Source organism: Chiloscyllium punctatum, chromosome 49, assembly GCF_047496795.1.
Source record: "Chiloscyllium punctatum isolate Juve2018m chromosome 49, sChiPun1.3, whole genome shotgun sequence".
Classification (NCBI taxonomy): Eukaryota; Metazoa; Chordata; class Chondrichthyes; order Orectolobiformes; family Hemiscylliidae; genus Chiloscyllium; species Chiloscyllium punctatum.
In genome coordinates, this window is record NC_092787.1 from 35,626,722 (window position 1) to 35,648,258 (window position 21,537).

Genomic DNA, 21,537 nt, shown 5'->3' on the forward strand with positions numbered 1-21,537 from the left:
TGACCTCATCTGTTCACAATACATATTAATGTTTAAAAAGAGGGAACTTAACGTCTTATCTCTGGCACTGCAGACAACACAAAGTTTGTTGGGATTGTAGGCTTTGAGGAGTCAGCAGAGATGTTTCAGTGTGTTTTGTATCAGTTGAATGGATGGACAAATTTATAACAGATACCATATAATGTGGATAATTGTGAGGTTACCAATTTCGCAAATCAGAAAGGCAGATTATTAGTCATATATTGACAGATTGATAAAGTGGGAGGTGCAATGAGACCTGAAACCTAATGAAGATTAACATGCAGATGAGCAGAAGGAGAAGAAGAGAAGTGACATGTTGGCTCTCATGGCGAGAGGATTCCAGTACAAAGCGTATTTATCTACCACTATTGCATTAATCCCTGGCATAGCAGAACAGTGGCATGAAGAGAGGCTATCAATTAAGATTATGCTCACTGGCCTTCAGATGGATGAGAGGGGATCGCATCAAATTTCTAACATTGGAAATAGGCCTGGGCAGTTTAACACATGGAGGACGTTTCTAATGACCTGTGAGTCCAGAATCGTTGTCAGATTCGATGGTTAGGGCATAGGCTATTCAACACTGAAATAAGTGGAAATTTCTTCACCCAGAGAGTTTTGAGTTTATGTAATTTGTCGGCAAAAAGGCTGTTCAGGCGAAAACATTCATGAAAGCTTCTGAAATAGTCTATAGATCACATTAGGCTGGTACAATTGCAACATTTAAGAGGCATTTGGATGGGGATATGAATAGGAAGGGTTTGGAGGGATATGGGCCGAGTGCTGGCAGGTGGGACTGGATTGGGTTGGGATATCTGGTCGGCATGGACGGGTTTGACCGAAGCGTCTGTTTCCATGCTGTACATCTCTATGACTCTATGATTCTATGGGAATCAAAGGATCTGAGAAGGAAATTAGAGCAGTCTACTGAGATGGCCAATCATCCAGAATTATACTAATTGTTCAGGCACACTTAGAATGTCCTACTCCTGCTCCCAACTGCTATGTGCAATGATCTGCCACATTGGCTAGGTTTGACGAGACGTGTTCCATGGTCCAAGGAAATGATCTTCTCACAGTTTACAACAATAATCTCTTGTGAAATCATGGAAAATAAAGTCATTTGTTGTTTGATACAGCACAGAGGTGACCACAGAGGTAGATCCCATCTTTCCAGGGTCCTTTTCTGTTTTGTTCCTGAGTTTGCTGTAGCGTGGTAAGCTTTCTCGCAAACCCGAAATGGATCCGGAAGATCTCTTCCCCCACACCCACTCAGGCTGTGGTCTCAGAGCTTCCACACACTGCAGCCTCTGCTCCATTTTATTGTGCATATTCAAAGCCAAGATACATTGTAACCACATTCCTAAATCTTCATTCTGAATTGTGTTTTCAACTCTACGGTCTCCCTGAAAAATCTCCCGCAGTTCACAACACAAACTCCAGCAAAAACATTCAAGTCCTTCCAGTATCTTTCCAGAAACAGAATTAATTGAAATGCCTATTTCCAGCAATTTATTTGATGGGTCCGTAGCAATAATACTTGAAGGGCTTCAGCATGTTGCTGAACACATGATCAGCTCAGAGTAACAGTCGTTCAGTGGACAGGCACAGAGCTAGTTTTAAACCTGTGAATCAATGTGCAGCTGAAACCCTTTTCCAATATGGAGCTTTACATCCAGCTCATGATGAATAGGGTGATACCACAACACATTCAATTTCATATTTTCTGAGCTTCATAACACAGCACTGCATCACAGGAGCAAAAGAACGAGGATAGGGAAAGATACAGCAAGGAAAACCATTCACCTTATAATAGAATAGGGCCATTAATTACTGCAGAATGGTTGCAGAAATATGGGGAACAATCCGTGTATTTGGACTAACTGGGGGAGTGCGGCCTTCAGGTGTCCAGTTGCAAAATGAAACAATTAAATAATGAGACTGCGACATCATGTGAAATGATCAGTTATGTAGTAACTTGAATCTACCTAGCAGAACGAGTCGAGAGTAACAAAACCAGGCAGAAGACACTTTGTAGATCGCTTTGATGCACTGGTTAATGAGGTGGACTATTTGCAGATCGTACATGGGCATAGATCACTCTCTTGCTCCATATACCTGCAGTGGTGAGTGGAGACAGTGAGGTCTGCAGATGCTGGTGATCAGAGTTGAGAATGTTTTGCTGGAAAAACACAACAGGACAGGCAACATCCGAGGGGCAGGAAAACTGATGTTTCAAGTCGGAGCCCTTCATCCGGAATGTGATAGTGGCCTAGCATGGGGAAATTTCCAGGTCCAGCTGCAAATGACTGAAGTGGTGCTTCCATGCGTTCATGTCTCTGTATCTGTGAAACAGCAGCAAAATACAAGTACTGAGGGAGTGCAGATGTGAAAATCACTATTAGAGACGGAGCAGAGGGAAATCAGTTTAAACATAAACAACTCTCAGAGATTTGGGGAAAAGACAGAACGAGACAGAGAGCGATATGATGAACAGATGTCTTCACGTGTGTGAGAATTTTAAACTGCAGACACTGCAAGATTTAACAGCAATATACATTGAAGTTCACAGGAATGACAAGGGGAACGGATTTCGGTCTCACCTCTGGGAGGAGCTGCGGAATCTTTGGGTGAGCTTTGGTGATGCAGTTTTGTGAATGGGAACGGGGTCAGCAGAGACCTGGGAATACCGAAACTGGATTTCACATTTCATGCTTTAAGCAAGGGCTGGGTTGATCCAGTGAAAGATGTTCTTGTGGGCTTAGTGAATACAATTAATAATGGTCAGGATTAGTGGCCAAAAAATCAGCCCAGGGATAAAGGGATCACGGTAGAAGTGGAAACGCTGTTGCGCTTTCAGATATTGGCCAGGGATGGAATGGACTCACATGAAGGAAATGTCGGTTTTTTTTTGCCAGAACAGAAGACAGTGATTTTTATGTTGCGAATATGTAAAGAATGATGACAGGAACGCAATGATTCATAGTTTACAGATACAGCTGAGCAATCACCCTCTTGTGTGTCCACCAGAATCAATGAGAAGACAGACAGTTAGCAAGGGTTTGCAGAGTGGAAGATGAATTCAGAGTCTCATCAGCAGTATTAATGGCAGCACGGACAGTAGAATAAACAGAAAGAATAACAATACAATTAAACATGGTTTATAGAAAAACCAACCAGGCAGTGAGACTTACCAGGAATGCCAACAATAGCCAGGATAGGATAATAAAAGAATTCAGTCATGTACACTATGTATCGCATTCATAGCGATAATGGAATCTTATCATAAAAAGCAGAAAGGGCCAACAGATTCCAGTATACAGTCCTGTCCATTTCTGTAACATTCATGTCCAGCATTATTAGATTCTGTTTCATTGATGAAATATTCCAGCCAACTTTATTCTCAGATTCTAATCTCTCCTTTCACCGTGTCTGGAGCTGTTGAGTGTCGGATATGATGCTGCCACTGACTCTATGTCACTTTGAAATGAGCCTGTTTTAACAAAAAAGTGAATTACTCCAGGGTCACAGATAGAATCGATGGAGATTAACATTAATTGCAGTCACTAACCAAACAGGTTTATTTCAGCTGGAAAACAGAGCAGCAGATCAGGAAGTGGAGAGATTGAAGTGAAGGTAGGTGTTAGAATCAATAAATCCAAAAGGAAGGACAGACAGAGACAGGTTAATGAACACACTTGTACTAATGGGCTGAAGTGTGTTTATTTCAACACAAAGAATACTATGAGTAGAGCCCATGTGAGGACATGGGGCTATGGTATTGCGACCATTACAAGGATTTGATTGCGACAGGGTCACAGACTGGCTGCTCAAATTTCTAGGGTTTAATATTTTGGATGTGGATGACAAGAAGAATAAAGAGATGGAGTACTTGCATTCCTAATTAGGGAGAATGTCACTGCTGCACTCAGAGACGAGATATCCAATGAGGAAATATGGGAGGGGCTCATAAATAAGATGGGTACAATCACACTAATATGATGATTCCACAAGCCCCCTCAGGCACTAACACGTTGATGAACACCTATGTAGGGGGTTTCTGGAATGATACAATAATAACAGGGTTGTCAGCGTAGGTGACTTTGACTTCCCCAAGTTTGACTAGGGTTCCCTTAAAGCAAGAGACTTGGATGAGGCAGAATTTTGAAGTACATCCATGAGATCTTCTTGAAATAGTATGTGAAAATTCCAACTTGAGGCGGGGCCATACTGGACTTTGTACTGGCTAATAAGCTCGCCAGTTGACTGACCCAACAGTGGGAGAGCAATTTGAAAACAGTGATCAGAACTAGTTAAGGAAGAAATTGAGGGTTTGGAGACCCCAGTCATGACGAACTAACATATAAGGTCTGGATGTCCATGGTGACGATGAGGTGTTGGGTTCAGGGAAACATAAGTCTCGGAGGAGGTGGAGGCCGTGGCTGGTGACCCAAACATATGCCGGAAGCTCCTGGACCGGGGGTTGATAGTGCGGTATCACGGTCTGAGAAGATGGGTTCACTGGGGCAGGAGCAGGCTGAGATGATGGATTGGCTGGGGCAGTCAGGCTTGTGAATCTTGGAGGGTGGGCAGGAGTCTTGGTGGAAAAAGAAAGCTCAGAGGCAGAGGCTGTGAAAGAAAAGTTCAATGTCACAACGCATTTTTGCAAACGGTGTTACATTGTATACTAAATAACAAACCTTCTAACTAGCTATCACTAAAGAGCATGTGATGAACTAATTGGTTGGAAAATGTAAGCGTTAACACTGACTTGAAGAATTTTCACTGGTGTTTAACCCAGTCAGTGCACTGGGTGTTACCACCAGGATTCAGAATTAAATCACAACAGTTTATGCAGATTCAATGTTAACTTTCAGAGTCCTACGTGTTTAATTACACCTGATCTCAATAAACTTTAGGTCTGCTTTGATGTCATAACTGTCAGTATAGTGAATGGAAAAGGCCATTCAATGTGACTTCAACTCCTGCTCTTGGTCATCTGTCCTCTCTGTATTTGCAGTCTTTTAGCACTATGGGTTATGTCGCTTTAATCAGTACATCCTTTCTGTCACTTATAACGCAGAGATTTTATTATCTTTTATTTTACTTCCTAACATTTCATCCTTCAGTGTGGAAATCTTGCACAGACTGGATGAATTCCTGAAGATGGTGAGTGCTGAAGGACTAAGAGAGGTTACAGATACAGAGAATATTGAAATCTGAAGTCGGTTATATCAGACGGAGAATTGTGGTGTTCTGGAGAACGATGCAAAGTGAAGGAGGTTGACTGAGTCTCAAACAGATTATAATGTTGCAACGAGCTGTAGGATGCAGACAGGGTTACAAAGACAAGGAGAGTTTATGTTTATGGCCAATGTCCTCAACTGATAGGGTGTGTCTGGGTTTGGAGATTGTGACAAAAATATGGAGGGCCACAGGGCCTGGACAGCTTTACGGCACTATGGAGGATTGTAGAAATGATGACAGCTTATTAATTAACAAGATGCATATGGAGAATTATCTGGAGATTGTACAAGTTATAGTTAAATCAGGACATCACCGAAATAAGGAGCGTTTTCTTATTTGAAGATGATTGCATGAGAGCAGCGTTGTGTTGCTGCTATCATGCAGTTCACTGTGATAGAGGTTGTTCTTACATCAGGAAGATGTTACTGACAGGGAGAGTAGAGGATTGTAAAGCATAGGTGAGATAGAAAATAATGAAATGCTTCATGTAATTACAGAAAGATAAATCAATGTTTTTAGCATCAAGTCAATGGTTTGCAGAGACCTTCCAGACAGCCTGTGCCATCGGGATCTAGTGTTTGTCGGACTTTTGCTAAATGACTGAGATAAAGACAAACTTTCGAGTTAATGCTGATACAAACACAGACAGCAGAGTAGGAATACTGGAGGGTGATATTCATGGAATTAATGATGATAAAACCATAAGACATAGGAGCAGATTTACACCAATCAGTCAATTGAATTTCCACCCAAATGAGTTGATCTGATAATCCTCAAGCCCACTTTGCTCTCTTTGGCTAGATTGAAAGCAATTAATTTTAAATCTGATGATGTTGACGAGTTTAAACCAATCAAATTGTAAAGAAATCAATATGTTATTGGCGGGAAAGTGACAGGGCATTTGGACGGAGAGAAGAGAGCCAATTGGCATCTGAAGAGATAAGAAAGCTCTATTCTCTCAGAAAAAAGAAAAACAATTTATTTGTGAAGGTACACGGCACATTTATCGAGCATTCCTAACATCACAATTCGACTGAGAGAGGTGTTCTGGGCGTTTCAGTTTTAATTGTCAGAGGGATGACAACCTTCCCTTCGTAACAGTCGGCTCATCTGGAAGATTAAGATGCATGGGATTCACGCTGAATTGGATGTTTGGAATTGGATTTACTGATCGGTATTGGACCTCTGCTGTTTGTGATATAAATGAATGACCTAGGTGAAAATCTACGTAGTTGGGTTATTAGGTTTGCAGCCAATGCAATAATTGATGCATTTGTGGATAATGTAGAACTTTGTCAAAGGATAGATCAGTTGCACATATGGGAGGAAAACAGCAGGCGGAGTTTAATCCGGGTAAGTATAGGTACTGCACTTAGAAAGATCAGATGCTAAGGAAAAGTATCCAGTTAAGAACTTGCCTGAACAGCGTTGATGTGCCAAGGGATCTTGGGGTACAAGTTCATAATTCCCAGAAAGTGGCCCCGCAGGTAGATAGTTTGGGAAAGAAGGCCAATGTAGGCTTGTCTTTATTGTTCAGGGAATTGTGTATCATGTTGCAGTTTTATAGTGTTTTACTTGGGCCACACTTCGAGTATGGCATTCAGTTCTGGTTGTCACAATATAAGTAGGATTTGGAGGCTTTGAAGAGTGTGTAGAAGGGGTTTACCAGGGTGTTGTCTGGATTAGAATGTATGAGAAACAAGGAACGGTTAGAAAAACTCGGGATGCTTTCTCTGGTGCAGCGATGGATATGGTAAGACTTGGTAGAGGTCTCTAAAATTATGGGATGCCGGGATATGTTTGACAATCAGAAGGTGTTTCCCAGAGTTGAAATGTCTAATAATATGGGACGTGCATTTAAGGTGAGATGGGAAATATCAAAGGAGCCATGAGGGACAGGGTTTTAAACAGTGTGAGAGACATCTTTGTTGACGGTGGCAAATACAGTTGGCACAATGAAAGGACTTTTGGATTATCAAATGAATACACAAGTTTGGATGTATGTCGATCAAAGGCATGCAGAGGGAATTAATTTAATTTGGCATTATGTTCGCCACAACATCATGTGTCAAAGGACCCGTTCCTGGTCTGTATTGTCCTGTGTCCTTTGTTCTGACGCAAGATTGCAAGATTTTTTAGATATCATAAAGGTTACAGGGAAGCGAGAGTGGATATTGAACCACTGGAAATGCACCTGGAGAAGTAGCAATAGAGAACAAAGTAATGCTGGAGAAACCTTACCTCAGTTTATCCCAGTGGGTGACACCAGTAATTTACCAGAACCATGAGGGGTCTGGGAGAGGATTGAGTGCAGTGGCCACTATATAGGAGAAGGTGCTGGGAATGCTGAAAGGTTTGAAGATGGATAAATAACCCAGACTGGATGGGTTACATCACAGGATTCCAAAGGAGATAGCTGAGTAGATTGTAAAGTCATTGGTGGTGATTTAGGAATCACTAGAGTCAGGTAGCATCGTGAGGACTGAAAATGGCCAATGTTGACATCTCTGTTTAAGGAGAGAGAGAGGAAGAAGACAGATAACTATTGGCTGGTCAGCATGGCCTTGGTCATTTTTAGGAAATGAGAGTTTGATTTTATGGATGCAATTGGTGAGCTCATGATAAAGTAGTGCCGAAATAGCAAGACTTAGCAAGATTCTGCCTGACAAATTTGTCAGAATTCTTTGAGGAGGGAATGAGAACGTTAGACAGAGGAGAGCCAGTGGACGTGATCTGTTTGGATTTCCAGAAGACTGTTGACAAAGTGCAGCACAGAAAGTTGTTGTGTGACGATGCTGATGCATTAACAAGGTTATGTTGGTCTTGTGTTTTTCATGCTGATGTTATAAGAGGCACAGATTTCAAGGTTTAAGGGCTAGGTTGATTAGAGCTAACAGCTACTGTCACTGGCGAAATGGTTTTAATTTTAAAATAAAAAAAAAACTTGCACAATGTAAGAGGAGTGGTCAGTTCTCCCAGCTCAGATTGCTCTGGTTTGGCAGTCTGGCGATTCACTGAATGCAGTCAGGCAGCTGAAGCTGCTGGGGGCAAAGAAGCAGGTCCAGGCTGGTTCTCTCTCTCTCTCTCTCTCTCTCTCTCTCTCTCTCTCTCTCTCTCTCTGAGTGCTCTGCTGTAAGACCCTGGGTTTGATTTTACCTTGTATAATAAAGCGTGTTTATGGGGATTGTTGCAAGCATTTGGAACAGCATCATTAAATTGGGATAATCTGTTGGGTTATCGGATCCGTTAAGTTATTCAGTATTCTGTTCTTGTTGTTTGGTTTCATTTGGAAATCTTGTAAGGAAATTCTGTTTTCTTTCAAATTATGTGGTTTGACCAATTGCTTTCCTCCTTGAACCCAAACATGTGGAGCCCAGTAAAGAGATAACTGCTGTCAAGAAAACAAAACAACAGAATTAATAATTAAAACATACAATGTGACTCGTTGAAGAGGACGTGAACTGGAGTGATGAGGAGAATGACTGGACTGTTTGGAAGGAATAATAAGAATCAGTCACAGGTTTCACTCTTACATTCTCAAACTGGTGCATTTATAAAAACAAATGGGGTTTGTGAACAGCATATTCTTTAAGTGTATGACTATTGTTTTTGCAAACAAGTTATTGCTGGTAATCATATGCTTAAGATGGCGATGAACAGGACATTCACCTCTCAGAGGGTAGTTAATATCTGCAACTGTTTAACACAGCGGGTTGTCAAAGTTAGAGCAATAAGTATATTAAAGCGAAGGCAGAAAAATTTGCAATTATTCGTGGATTAAATGGCTCTGGTCAATGACACATAAACTGACTGTCCTCTGTCTGACCTGCTCATTTCCTCCTCAAAGAATTCTGACAGATTTGTTCGGCAGAACCTTGAGAAGTCTTGTCATTTCTGCCCCGTTTTATCATGAGCTCACCAATCGCAACCACGAAAACAAACACTAAAGTCCTTAAAATGAACAAGACCAGGCTTACCATCCAATGCTTATATGTCTTCTTCCTCTCTCCCTCATTAAACTGGGATGTCAACATGAGCGATTTTCACTCGTCACGACGCTACCTGATTCCAGTGATTCCTGAATCGTCACTAATGCCTTTACAATCTCCTCAGCTATCTCCTTTGGAACCCTGTGAAGTAACCCATCCAGTCTGGGTCATTTATCCACCTTCAACCTTTCAGCATTCCCAGTACCTTTTCCTAAGTAGTGGACACTGCAGGCAACCCCCTACCAGACTCCTTATGGTTCTGGTAAGTTACTGGTGTTGCCCACTGGGAAAACTGAAGCAAGGTTTCCCCAGTATTTCTTTGTTCTCTATTGCTACTTCTCCAGGTACATTTCCAGCGGTTCAATATTTACTCTTGCTTCTCTGCAACCAGATATCTAAACAAATCTTGCAATCTTGCATCGAACATAGGACAATACAGAACAGGAATGGGCCCTTTTGACACATGATGTTATGGCGAACATGATGCCAAAATAAATTAATTCCTTCTGCATGCCTTTGATCAACATACATCCATTACTTGTGTTTTCATCTGATAATCCAAAAGTCCTTTCATTGTCCCGACTGGATATGCCACCAACAACAAAGACTTCTCTTATTCTGTGTAAAAACCTGCCCCTCATGGCTCCTTTCAAATTTCCCATCTCACCTTCAATGCATATCCCATAGTATTAGACATTTCAACCCTGGGAAACACCTTCTGACTATCAAACTTATCCCGGCATCCCATAATTTTAGAGACCTCTACCAAGTCTCTCCATATACATCGCTGCATCAAAGAAAGCAACCCGAGTTTATCTCACCTCTCCTTGTTCCTCATACATTCTAAACCAGACAACACCCTGGTAAACCTCTTCTACACCTTCTCCAAAGCCTCCAAATGTTACTTATAATGTGACAACCCAAACTGAATGCATTACCTGAAGTGTGGCCGAAGTCATGCCTTATAAAACTACACCATGACAACCTGACAGTTGCACTCAATTCTTTAAACAATAAAGGCAAGTATACATTGGGCCTTTCTTCCAACCATATCTACCTGTGTGGCTACAACCTGGGAAGTTTGAACTTATACCTCAAGAAACTGGCTACTTTTCCTTAGTATTTGATTATCCGAAGTGCAGTACACATACTTACCCGGATTAAACTCCACCTGCTCTTTTTCCTCCCATATGTCCAACTGATCAATCCTTTGACATACTTCTACATTATCCATAAATCCATCAATCATTGTATTGGCGGCAAAGCTACTAACCCAACCATCTTGATTTTCAGCCAGGTCATTCATTTACATCACAACCAGTAGAGGCCCAAAATGGATCACTGCAGAGTACCACCATTCACGGTCTGCCAGTCTGAATCACCCCCTTCCAACATTACCCTCTATCTTCTCTGAGCAAAGCTATTCTGATTCCAAACAGCCAAGTCAGCGTGAATCCCATGCACCTTAATCTTCTAGATGAGCCGACTGTTACGAAGGGGAGGTTGTCATCCCTCTGATAATTAAAACTGAAACACCCAGAGAGCGACACCTCACATTGTAATCAAATAAAGAAGACTGAGAAAGGTTATAACCTACCTCTCACTCCCCAATCTGTTGTAAAGAATTGAATAATGAAATGAAATTATTTTGCTCACTCTGAAATTAACAAATAACAATTTATTTTCCTGACTCCAACAGTGAACGAAACTGGAACAGAATTCTGATTAAATTTAACAATTACTTCCTAACTACTACCCATTCACTCACTGATTTAAGCTCTATTTATGTACTGCATCAAAACTGAATGTCCCACTTATATAAATCCAGTGAATAAAAAAAGTAATTTAAAACTTACTCTCTCAATATTCACACGGAATGTGTCTTCCAGTATATTGCTCTACCTCTCCACTGATTCGGTTGTTCGGGATCTTTTCTCTGTGAATTCGTCTGCTCTGAACACCTCTCTCGGTTGAATTGTGATGTCAGGAATGTTCGCTAAATGTGCCGTCTACCTTCATGAATAAATTGTGTTTCTTTTTTTGAGCGTATCAAGGTTTCTGATCACTTCAGATGGCAATTTCTTCTCCTCTCTCTGTCCAAGTGCCCTGTCATTATCCCAGGATTGGTTTGGGTTGGATTGGTTCAAGCTTATCAACATCATCATATTTACAATTAATTGCTTTCAATCTGGCCAAAGACAGTAAAGTGGACAACCAGATCAACTCAATTGAATGGAAATTCAATTGACTGAATGGTATAACTCTGCTCATCTGTCTTATGGTTCTATCATCAGTAATCCCATGAATACCACCCTCCCATATTCCGACTATTCTCTCTCTATTTTTATTAGCATTAACACGAAAGTTTGTCTTTATCTCACTCGTTTAACACAAGTTAGACAAACACTCGATCCCCATGCCATAGGAGGTCTGGAAGGTCTCTGCAAACCATTGACTTGTGAAAAGCATTTTCTTTTACCAGTTCTGTAATTGCACGAAACATTTCATTATTTTTTATCTCCCCTATGCTTTACAATCCTCCACTCTCTCTGTAAAGCTGCCCAGGCCCTGTGGTCCTTCATATTTTTGTAACGAACTCCAAACCTGGACACACCCTCTCATTTGTGGACATTGCGCATAAAAATATACTCTTCTTATCTTTGTAACCTTGTCAACATCTTACAGTCGTTTGTACAATTATAACTTGTTTGAGACTCAGTAAACTTCCTACACTTTGCATCGTTCTCCAGAACACCACAATTCTCCTTATCTTTATAACCTACTTCACATTTTCATCATTCCTTGTCAATGTAAGCTCTCTCAGTCCTTCAGCACTCACCATCTTCAGGAATTACTCCAGTCTGTGTAAAATTACCACACTGAAGGGTGAAATGTTAGGAAGTAAAATAAAAGATAATAAAAGTTCAGCATTATAAGTGTCAGAAAAGATGTACTGATTAAAACAACAGAGCCCGTAGCGCTGAACGACTGCAAATACTTTTTCCAACAAGACTCCTGCCCACCGTCATAGATTCACAATCCTGACCACCCCAGCCAACCCATCGTCTCAGCCTGCGCCTGCCCCACTGAACCCATCTCCACATACCACAATACCATGCTATCCACCCCCTCCCCCCCGCCACCCCCTGTCCAGGAGCTTCCTGCATATGTTTGGGACAACAACCACAGCCTCCACTTCCTCCAAGGCTTATGTTTCCCTGAACCCAATACTTCATCTTCTTCATGGACATCCAGACCTTTTATATTCGTTCACCATGACCGGGGTCTGCAAGCCCTCCATTTCTTCCTTAACCAATTCTGATCACTGTTTTCAAAATGCTCTCCCCCTGGTGGGTCAGTCAACTGGCGAGCTCATTAGCCAGTACAAAGTCCAGCAAGGCCTCTCCTCTAGTTGAAATTTTTGCATGCTATTTCAAGATCCCTCATGGATTGACCTAAAAAAGTCTGTCTCAACCAAGCCCCTTGCATTAATAGAGTTCCAGTCAATCGTGGGGAAGTCAAAGTCACCACGCTGACAACCCTGTTATATTGTATCATTGCAGAACCTGCCTACATAGGTATTCATCAATGTGTTGGTGCCTGTTTGGGTCATGTGGAATCATCATATTAATGTGAGTTTACCCATCTTATTTATGGGCTCTTCCCATATTTCATCAGTGTATATCTCCTCTCTGAGTGTAGCAGTGACCATCTAACTAATTAGGAATGCAACTACTCCATTTCTTTCATCTTTTTGTCTCACTCATCTAAAACATGAAACCCTGACAATGTGAGCAGCCAGTCACGTCCCTGTCTCAATCAAATCTTTGTAATGGTCGCAATACCATAGCCCTTTGCCCTCACCCAGGCTCTAAGTTCATCTGACTTACCCATAGTATTCTTTGTGTTGAAATAAACACACTTCAGCCCATTAGTACAAGTGTGTTCATTAACCTGTCTCTGTCTGTCCTTCCTTTTGGATTTATTGATTCTAACAGCTACCTTTACTTCAATCTCTCCACTTCCTGACCTGCTGCTCTGTTTTCCAGCTGAAATGAACCTGTTTGTTAAGTGACTGCAATTAATGTTAGCCCCCAAAGATTCGACCTGTGACACTGGAGTAATTCGCTTTTCTGTCAAAAACAGGCTCATTTCAATGTGACATTCCATAGAGTCAGAGGTACATCACGTTCAACAGTCAACAGCTCCAGAGATGAGGAAAGGAGAGATTAGAATCTGAGAATAAAGTTGGCTGGAATGAACCAGAATCTTATAATGATGGACATGAATGTTACAGAAATGGACAGGACTGTATACTGGGATCTGTTGGCCCTTTCTGCTTTTTATGATAAGATTCCAGTATCACTGCGAATCCATTACATAATGTACATGACTGAATTCTTTTTTTATCCTATCCTGGCTATTGTTGGCGTTCCTCGTAAGTCATACTAACAAATTGTTAATTCTGTAAACCATGTTTAACTCTATCGTTATTCTTTCTATTGATTCTACTGCCTGTGCCGCTCTTATTACTGCTGATGAGACTCTGAATATATCTTCCACTCTGCAAACCATTGCTAACTGCCTGTTTTCCTTTTGATTCTGGTCGGCACACAAGAGCGACATTGCTCAGCTTCATCTTTAAACTACGATTCATTGCGTTCCTGTCATCATTCCTTACATACTAGAAACATAAAAATCCTTGTCTTCTATTCTGACAAAAAAACTACATTTCCATCATATAACTCCATTCCATCCTTGGCCAATATATGAAGATTCAACAGCTTTTCCACAAATGCAGTGATCCCTCTCTTCCAGGCCTGATTTCCTGGACACAAATCCTGACCATTATTACTTCTATTTACTGACCCCACAAGAACATTTATCACCAGATCAACCCAGCCTCTGCTTAAAGTTTAAAATGTGAAATCCAGTTTATTTACTCCCAGGACTCTGCTGACCCCATCCCTGTTCATAAAACTGCATCACCAAAGCTCACCCAAAGATTCCACAGCTTTTCCAGCAATTAGACCGAAATCCATTCCCCTTGTCATACCTGTGAGCTTCAATATATATTCCTGTTAACTCTTGCAGTGTCTCCAGTTTAAAATTCTCACACACGTGATGACATTGTTCATGATATCACTCTCTGTCTCGTTCTGTCTTGTTCTCAAATCTCTGAGAATTGTTTATGTTGAAACTGATTTCCCTCTGCTCCGTCTCTAATAGTGATTTTCACATCTGCACTCCCTCAGTACTTGCATTTTGCTGCTGTTTCACAGATACAGAGACATGAACGCATGGAAGCACCACTTCCGGACCTGAAAATATCCACATGCTAGGCCACTATCACATTCTTGAATAAGGGTTCCGGCTTGAAACATCAGTTTTCCTGCTCCTTGGATGCTGCCTGTCCTGCTGTGTTTTTCCAGCAACTCTGATCACCACCATCTGCAGACCTCACTGTCTCCATTCACCACTGCAGGTATATGGAGCAAGAGAGTGATCTATGCCCATGTACAATCCGCAAATAGTCCACTTCACTGACCAGGGCATCAGCGTGATCTACAAAGTGTCTTCTGCCTGGTTTGGTTATGTCTCGGCTCGTTCTGCTAAGTGGATTCAAATTACTATATAACTGATCAGTTCACAAGATGTCGCAGTCTCATTATTTAATTGTTTCATTTTGCAATTGGACACCTGACGGCCGCACTCCTCCAGTTAGTCCAAATACACGGATTGTTCCCCCTATTTCTGCAACCATTCTGCAGTAATTAATGGCCCTATTCAATTATAAGGTGAATGATTTTCCTTGCTGTATCTTTCCCTATCCTCGTTCTTTTGCTCCTCTGATGCAGTGCTGTGTTATGAAGCTCAGAAAAAATGAAATTGAATGTGTGGGATATCACCCATTCATCAGGAGCTGGCTGTGCAGGTCCATATTGGAAAGAGGTTTCAACCCCACATTGATTCACAGGTTAAAACTAGCGCTGTGCCTGTCCGCTGAACACCTGTGTTAGTTACTCTGAGCTGATCATATGTTCAGCAATACACTGAAGCCCTTCAATTAGTATTGTAACGGACCCATCAAGTAACTTGCTGCAAATAGGCATTTCAATTAATTCTGTTCCTGGAAAGATCCTGGAAGGACTTGAAAGTTTTTGCTGGCAGTTGTGGTGTGAACTGCTGGAGATATTTCAGGGAGACCTCAGAGTTTGAAAACACAATTCAGAATGAGATTTGGGAGTGCAGTTACAACATATCTTGGTTTTGAACATGCACAATCAAATGGAGCAGAGGGTACAGAGTGTGGAAGCTCTGAGAGCACCATCTGAGTTGGTGTGGGGAAAGAGATCTGCCGGATCCATCGTGGGCTTGTGAGGAACAGCTTACCAAGCTCCAGCAAACCCAGGCACAATGTAGAAAGGGACCCTGGAAGGATGGGAGTTAGCTCTGTGGTCACCTCTGTGCTGAATCAAGCAACATCTGAATTTAGTTTCCATGATTTCGCAAGATATTATTGTTGGAAACTGTGATAAAATAATTTCCCACGGCCACAGAACACCACTTCTCAAACCCAGCCCATTTGGCAGATCCTAATAAATAACAAATGGAAGCAGGAATAGGACATTCTGAGTGTGCCTGAACAATTAGTTTCATTCTGGCTGATCGTCTGTCTCGGCAGACTTTTCTTACATCCTTCTCAGATCTTTTGATGCCTTGCGACCTATAAACTCTTTCGGAAGCCGTCATGAATATTTTCACCTGAATAGCCTTTTTACTGAAGAACTTCACTGTCTCATCACTCTCTGCGTGAAGAAATTTCCACTTATTTCAGTGCTGAATTACCTTACCGTACCGCAGACTCAGACAAATGATTCTGGACTCACAGGTCATTAGAAACGTCCTCCGTCTGTTAACCTGTCCAGGCCTATTTCCGATCTTAGAAATTTGATGAGATCCCCTCTCATTCTTTTGAAGGCCAGTGAACATAATCTTAATTGATAGACTCTCTTCATGCCACTGTTCTGCTATGCCGGGTTTAATGCAATCGTGGTAGATAATTGTGCTTTGTACTGGAATCCTCTCGCCATGAAAGCCATCGTGTCACTTCTCTTCTTCTCCTTCTGCTCACCTGCAGGTTACCCTTCATTGTTTCGTACAGAAGGGCAATGAGGCTGCATTACACCTCCCACTTTATCAATCTGTCAATATATGACTAATAATCTGCCTTTCTGATTTGCGAAATTGGTAACCTCACAATTATCCACATTATACGTTATCGGTTATAAATTTGTCCATTCATTCAACTTATACAAAACACACTGAAACATCTCTGCTTACTCCTCAAAGCTCACCTGCCCAACAAACTTTGTGTTGTCTACAGTGCCAGAGATAAGAGGTTAAGTTCCCTCATTTAAAACATTAATATGTATTGTGAACAGATGAGGTCAGTTATGGATCCCTGAGCTACCTGTCCAGTCACTGCCTGCCTCTCAGATGAAATCCCGTTTCTTCCGCTTCCTTTCTGTCATCCTCCAATTGGCACGTTCATCGTGTCAGTACACTTCCCTCAATTCCACACCCTTTTATTTTACAAGCTAATCCCTGTGTGGAACTTCTGAAAAGCACTCTGGAAGTCCAATTACGCCTTACAATGGTTCCTTGGACCCACTTTATTAGTTATGTACACAAAAATTCAAATTATTTTCAAGGATGAATTAGTTTTCTTAAATTCTTGCTGAGTTTACCTGATCTTTGTCACTGCTATTAAATGTTTTCCAATGGACTTCAAGACTTTCCCCACTAATGGTGTCAGTCAAACCAGTCAACAATTCCGTTTGACTGCATTTAGAAAACGAAAGTGGTGTACCATTTCTCAACTTGCAATTCGTAGGAAATATTCCAGAATGTCAGAATTTTGAAAGACAACCATCAATGCACTGACTATTCCTAATTTTAATTCCTTAGTGTTCTGTGATGCGCTTTATTGGCCCTGAGGATTATCAGGATTCATTCTCATCAGGTTCCCCACCACCTTTTGCCTAGCAATCAGTCAGTTCCTCTCCCTTCAAGGAATCTGTGTTTGCCAACAGTTGTAATGTCTTGTTTGTGTCTTTCTTAGTGAAGACGAAACCAAGATATCATGTGAAGATGAAAAAAAGTGAGTTAATTGAAGTCTCTGATAAAATAAACACCTTCACAATAAGGCTGTGAGATGATGATTTTTTTTAAAAAAATAAACACAAAGGGAATAATTGAGCTGTAAGTACTGCTTTTGGAACAATTGTGGATGATTGAACTTCACAAAACACTTCACAAATCGAAATGTAAGAGGCAGAATTAAGAACTGATTTAGACCACCATTCTTTCTGTTATTCATTTTGTGGGATATAGATGTCACTGGCTGGCCAGCATTTATAACACACCCCTGGTTGATCTTCAGAAGGTGTTAGTGAGTTGCCTTCTTGAACTGCTGCAGTCCATGTGAAGTGAATGAAGCCAAATGCCATTAGGAAGGTAAGTCCAATGTTTTGATTCAGTAACAATGGAAGAACGGCAATATATTTTCAAGACAGAATGGTAAGAAGCTTGGCATCAGGATTTTACGGTGTGAGGTGAAATTGAAAGTGATGAGGTTCCTGTATATTTGCAGCTTTTGTCCTTGACAGAAGTGGCTGTGAGTTTACATGATGCTATCTGAGGAGCTTTGGTGAATTTCTGCAGCCCATCTTGTGGATGTTATACATTGCTGTCACTGAGCGTTTGTGGTGAAGGGAATGAATGCTTGTTGATGTAATGCTAATCAAGCCGGCTGCTTTGTCCTGAATGGTATCAGGTTCCTTGAGTGTTGTTGGAGCTACAGCATTCAGGCAAGTGGGAGTACTCCACCACACTTTGATTTGTTCCTTGCAGGTGATGGATAGGCTTTAGGGATACAAGTGGTGAGTTATTCGCATCAGTATTCCGAGCCATGACCTGTTTATGTAGCCAATGTGTCTATGTGCCGAGTCCAGTTGATGTTCTGTTCAGTACTAACAACCAGTCTGTTGATCGCAGGAGAATCAGTGACAGTAACATCATTGGATGTTACAGGGCAGTGGTTATATTGTCTGAGATGACTAACTTCCAGTAACCACAACCATCTTTCTATATGTCAGGTATGGCTCTAACCAGCAGAAAGTGTGTCCCCTGATATGCAGTGATTTCAGATTTACAAGGGTTCCTTTATCCCACACTCAGAAGGTTTTGATTGAGGAAAGTTTCAATGAAAACTCTTGTTTCAAACTACCAGCAAACAAGTTATTTTTCCGCTGGGAAATTATTGTGGCAAGAATAATATTAAAATCGTATTAGAGGCAGAAGTGAACATAAAATGCTGTAGCATTCAATACAGACTCAATTTGGAAAGACTTGAATAAGATAAACCTGAAATAATACATTACAACAGGGTGAAGACGTGGTGGCAAAGTTTGAATGTGGAAACATAAGGGCTGAGAAGAAATGGAAACATTTAAGGAGACGGTCCATAACTCTTCAAGAAGATATAAGAGACGTATATTAGATGATGACATGAAACTAGCAGTAGATCAGAAAAAGGAGTTCCAAAATTCGGAAAACATTTTTGAAGTTCAGAATTGCAAAAGTCAAATGCTATTCTTCAGATGAGCTGTAAATATATTGCTACCATCTGTCTCAGCGAAAGCTAATTTAACCAATAACGTTGAGGTCACCTGGTGTCAGAGTTCATATGTATTCACATATAAAGTATTGTTTAACATGCACTAAACACATCGAAAAAATAATGATGGAACCTTCACAATGTAAATTAGAAACTTACACCTTGTTATGAATCTTGTGGAATTCTGAAGAAACCTGAAAGACAAAAACCTGAGTTAATGCATCCTGATTGGGAATGGTCAATTTTTATTTCCTGAAATGTCAACAGTTGTGTGTCATGTGTTTGCAGAGGAATGTTCATGAAGGCAGGATGGCAGTGTGGGTCTGACCATGCTGGTGCTGCTATTGCAGAGGATTACTAGGATTATTTCTTAATCTAAAATCGCATTGAATTTCAGTAACAGCCATTTGTTGTCTGTTTGATGTTAATGACCATGTACTGCTCAAGATGACATGCATTGGAGATATATATCCATCCAAAGAGCAGTGAGAGAACAGGTTCAGAAAGCAAAATTAATGCTGGAGATTGTTTTTAATTGTGGCATGGTCACAGTGCACGTTTTTCTTTACAGATGTAATCCGTTTCTCAGAAAAACATTTATTTGTCTACGAAAAATTAAGTTTTCTCACCAGGTCTTTCTTTATTTATTGCAGTTAACTTAATAGCAATTGTCATCCTGTCCCAGGAAAAGTGTGGACTTTCCACTTGCACCACTCGTTACCTGGTGGCCATGGCATTGATGGATCTCATGGTCATTATCACTGAGGTCATACTTCGTCGAATCAACAATTATTATTTCCCATTGAATGTCGTGAAGCTCACTTCTATATGTCGACCCCTCTATGTTGTGATCCGTGTAGCCATAGACTGTTCTGTCTGGTTCACCGTGACTTTCACTTTTGATCGATTTGTTGCCATTTCTTGCCGGAAACTGAAAATGAAATATTGCACCAAGAAAACTGCAACTGTTGTTCCAGCCACAACTGGCATTCTCCTGTGTTTAAAAAACATTCCCATTTACTTCAGATATAAACCTAAGTGGATAATTAACAATGTAGAATGGCGCTGTTCTAATAAGCAAATCTACTTTAGAGATCCAAGGTGGAATGGATTTAGGATGTTTGAAAAGGTTTTAACACCATTATTACCATTCAGTTTAATTCTGTTATTCAATATTATGACAGTTAGACACATTTTAATGGTCAGTCGAGCCCGTATGGGATTGAAACATCACAAAAAAGACGAAAAACACAGTGACCAAGAGATGGAGAGCAGAAGGAAGTCGATGATTTTACTCTTTACCATATCGGGCACCTTCATCCTCTTGTGGTTTGTTTACATTATATATTTTTTTGATTTCGTTGATTCCATAGTCAGTTCTGATGGTATGTTTGAAGTGCTTGCCTATATGCTGAGAAATTTAAGTTGTTGCACAAACACATTTATTTACGTGGCTACTCAGTCCAAGTTCAGAGAGCAGTTGAAGAGCATGTTGAAATATCCCCTAATATCTATTCACAAATTTGTGAATAGACGAAACAACTGAGAGCAGCACAAATATCCAAACAATAATAGGCAAGTATTAACTCCTGGGATACAAAAACAACTTCACATAGTTTTAAAGAATGGAAAGTAAATGGATGTACGGGGTTGAGCATAGTTAATAAGCCTGGGCTATGGACAGGAGCATGGAAGAAAACTGGGTAAAGAATAAACATTGTCAACCCGAGGACAGGAAGTACGTGAGCAGAATGAAACCCCATGTTAGACAGCTGGTAGTCAAGGGTTAGATATTCACTTGAGAGGAACATGGATTAAAAACATTGGAGTAAGAACAACTTACAACGATGGGACAGGCCGCAAGGGGAAGGTCACGAGGAGACCTGTCAAGGAAAAAAAAATTCATAAGGAAACCATACAATGTGACTCGTTGAAGAGGACATGAACTGGAGTGCTGAGGAGAATGACTGGACTGTTTGGAAGGAATAATAAGAATCACTCACAAGTTTCACTTTTATATTCTCAAAATAGTGCATTTATAAAAACAAATGGGGTTTGTGAACAACATATTCTTTCAGTGTATGACTATTTTTTTAGCAAACAAGTTATTGCTGGTAATCATATGCTTAAGATGGCGATGAACAGGACATTCATCTCTCAGAGGGTAATTAATATCTGCAACTGTTTAACACAGCGGGTTGTCAAAGTTAGAGCAATAAGTATATTTAAACGAAGGCAGAAAAATTTCCAACTTTCGAGGATTAAATGGCTCTGGTCAAAGACACGTCCACTGACTGCCCTCTGTCTGACCTGCTCATTTCCTCCTCAAAGAATTCTGATAGATTTGTCAGGCAGAACCTTGAGAAGTCTTGATATTTCTGCCCTATTTTATCATGAGCTCACCAAGTGCAACCATGAAAACAAACACTAAAGTCCTCAAAATGACAAAAGCCATGCTCACCAGTCAAAGGTTATCTGTCTTTTTCCTCTTTCCTTCCTTAAACAGGATGTCGACATTAGTGATTTTCAGTCCTTATGACGCTACCTGACTCCAGTGATTCCTGAATCATCACCAATGCCTTTATAATCTCCATAGCT

General features: G+C 40.8%; 1 protein-coding gene across 1 annotated transcript; it reads left to right on the forward strand.

Moving 5' to 3' along the window:
- The first annotated feature begins 13,535 nt into the window (after positions 1-13,535).
- Positions 13,536-20,485, forward strand: LOC140469273 (uncharacterized). The gene is made up of 3 exons (XM_072565614.1): positions 13,536-13,695; positions 17,383-17,421; positions 19,593-20,485. Exons 1-3 carry the CDS (start codon positions 13,536-13,538, stop codon positions 20,483-20,485), a joined length of 1,092 nt encoding a protein of 363 aa, XP_072421715.1.
- Positions 20,486-21,537: the final 1,052 nt, after the last annotated feature.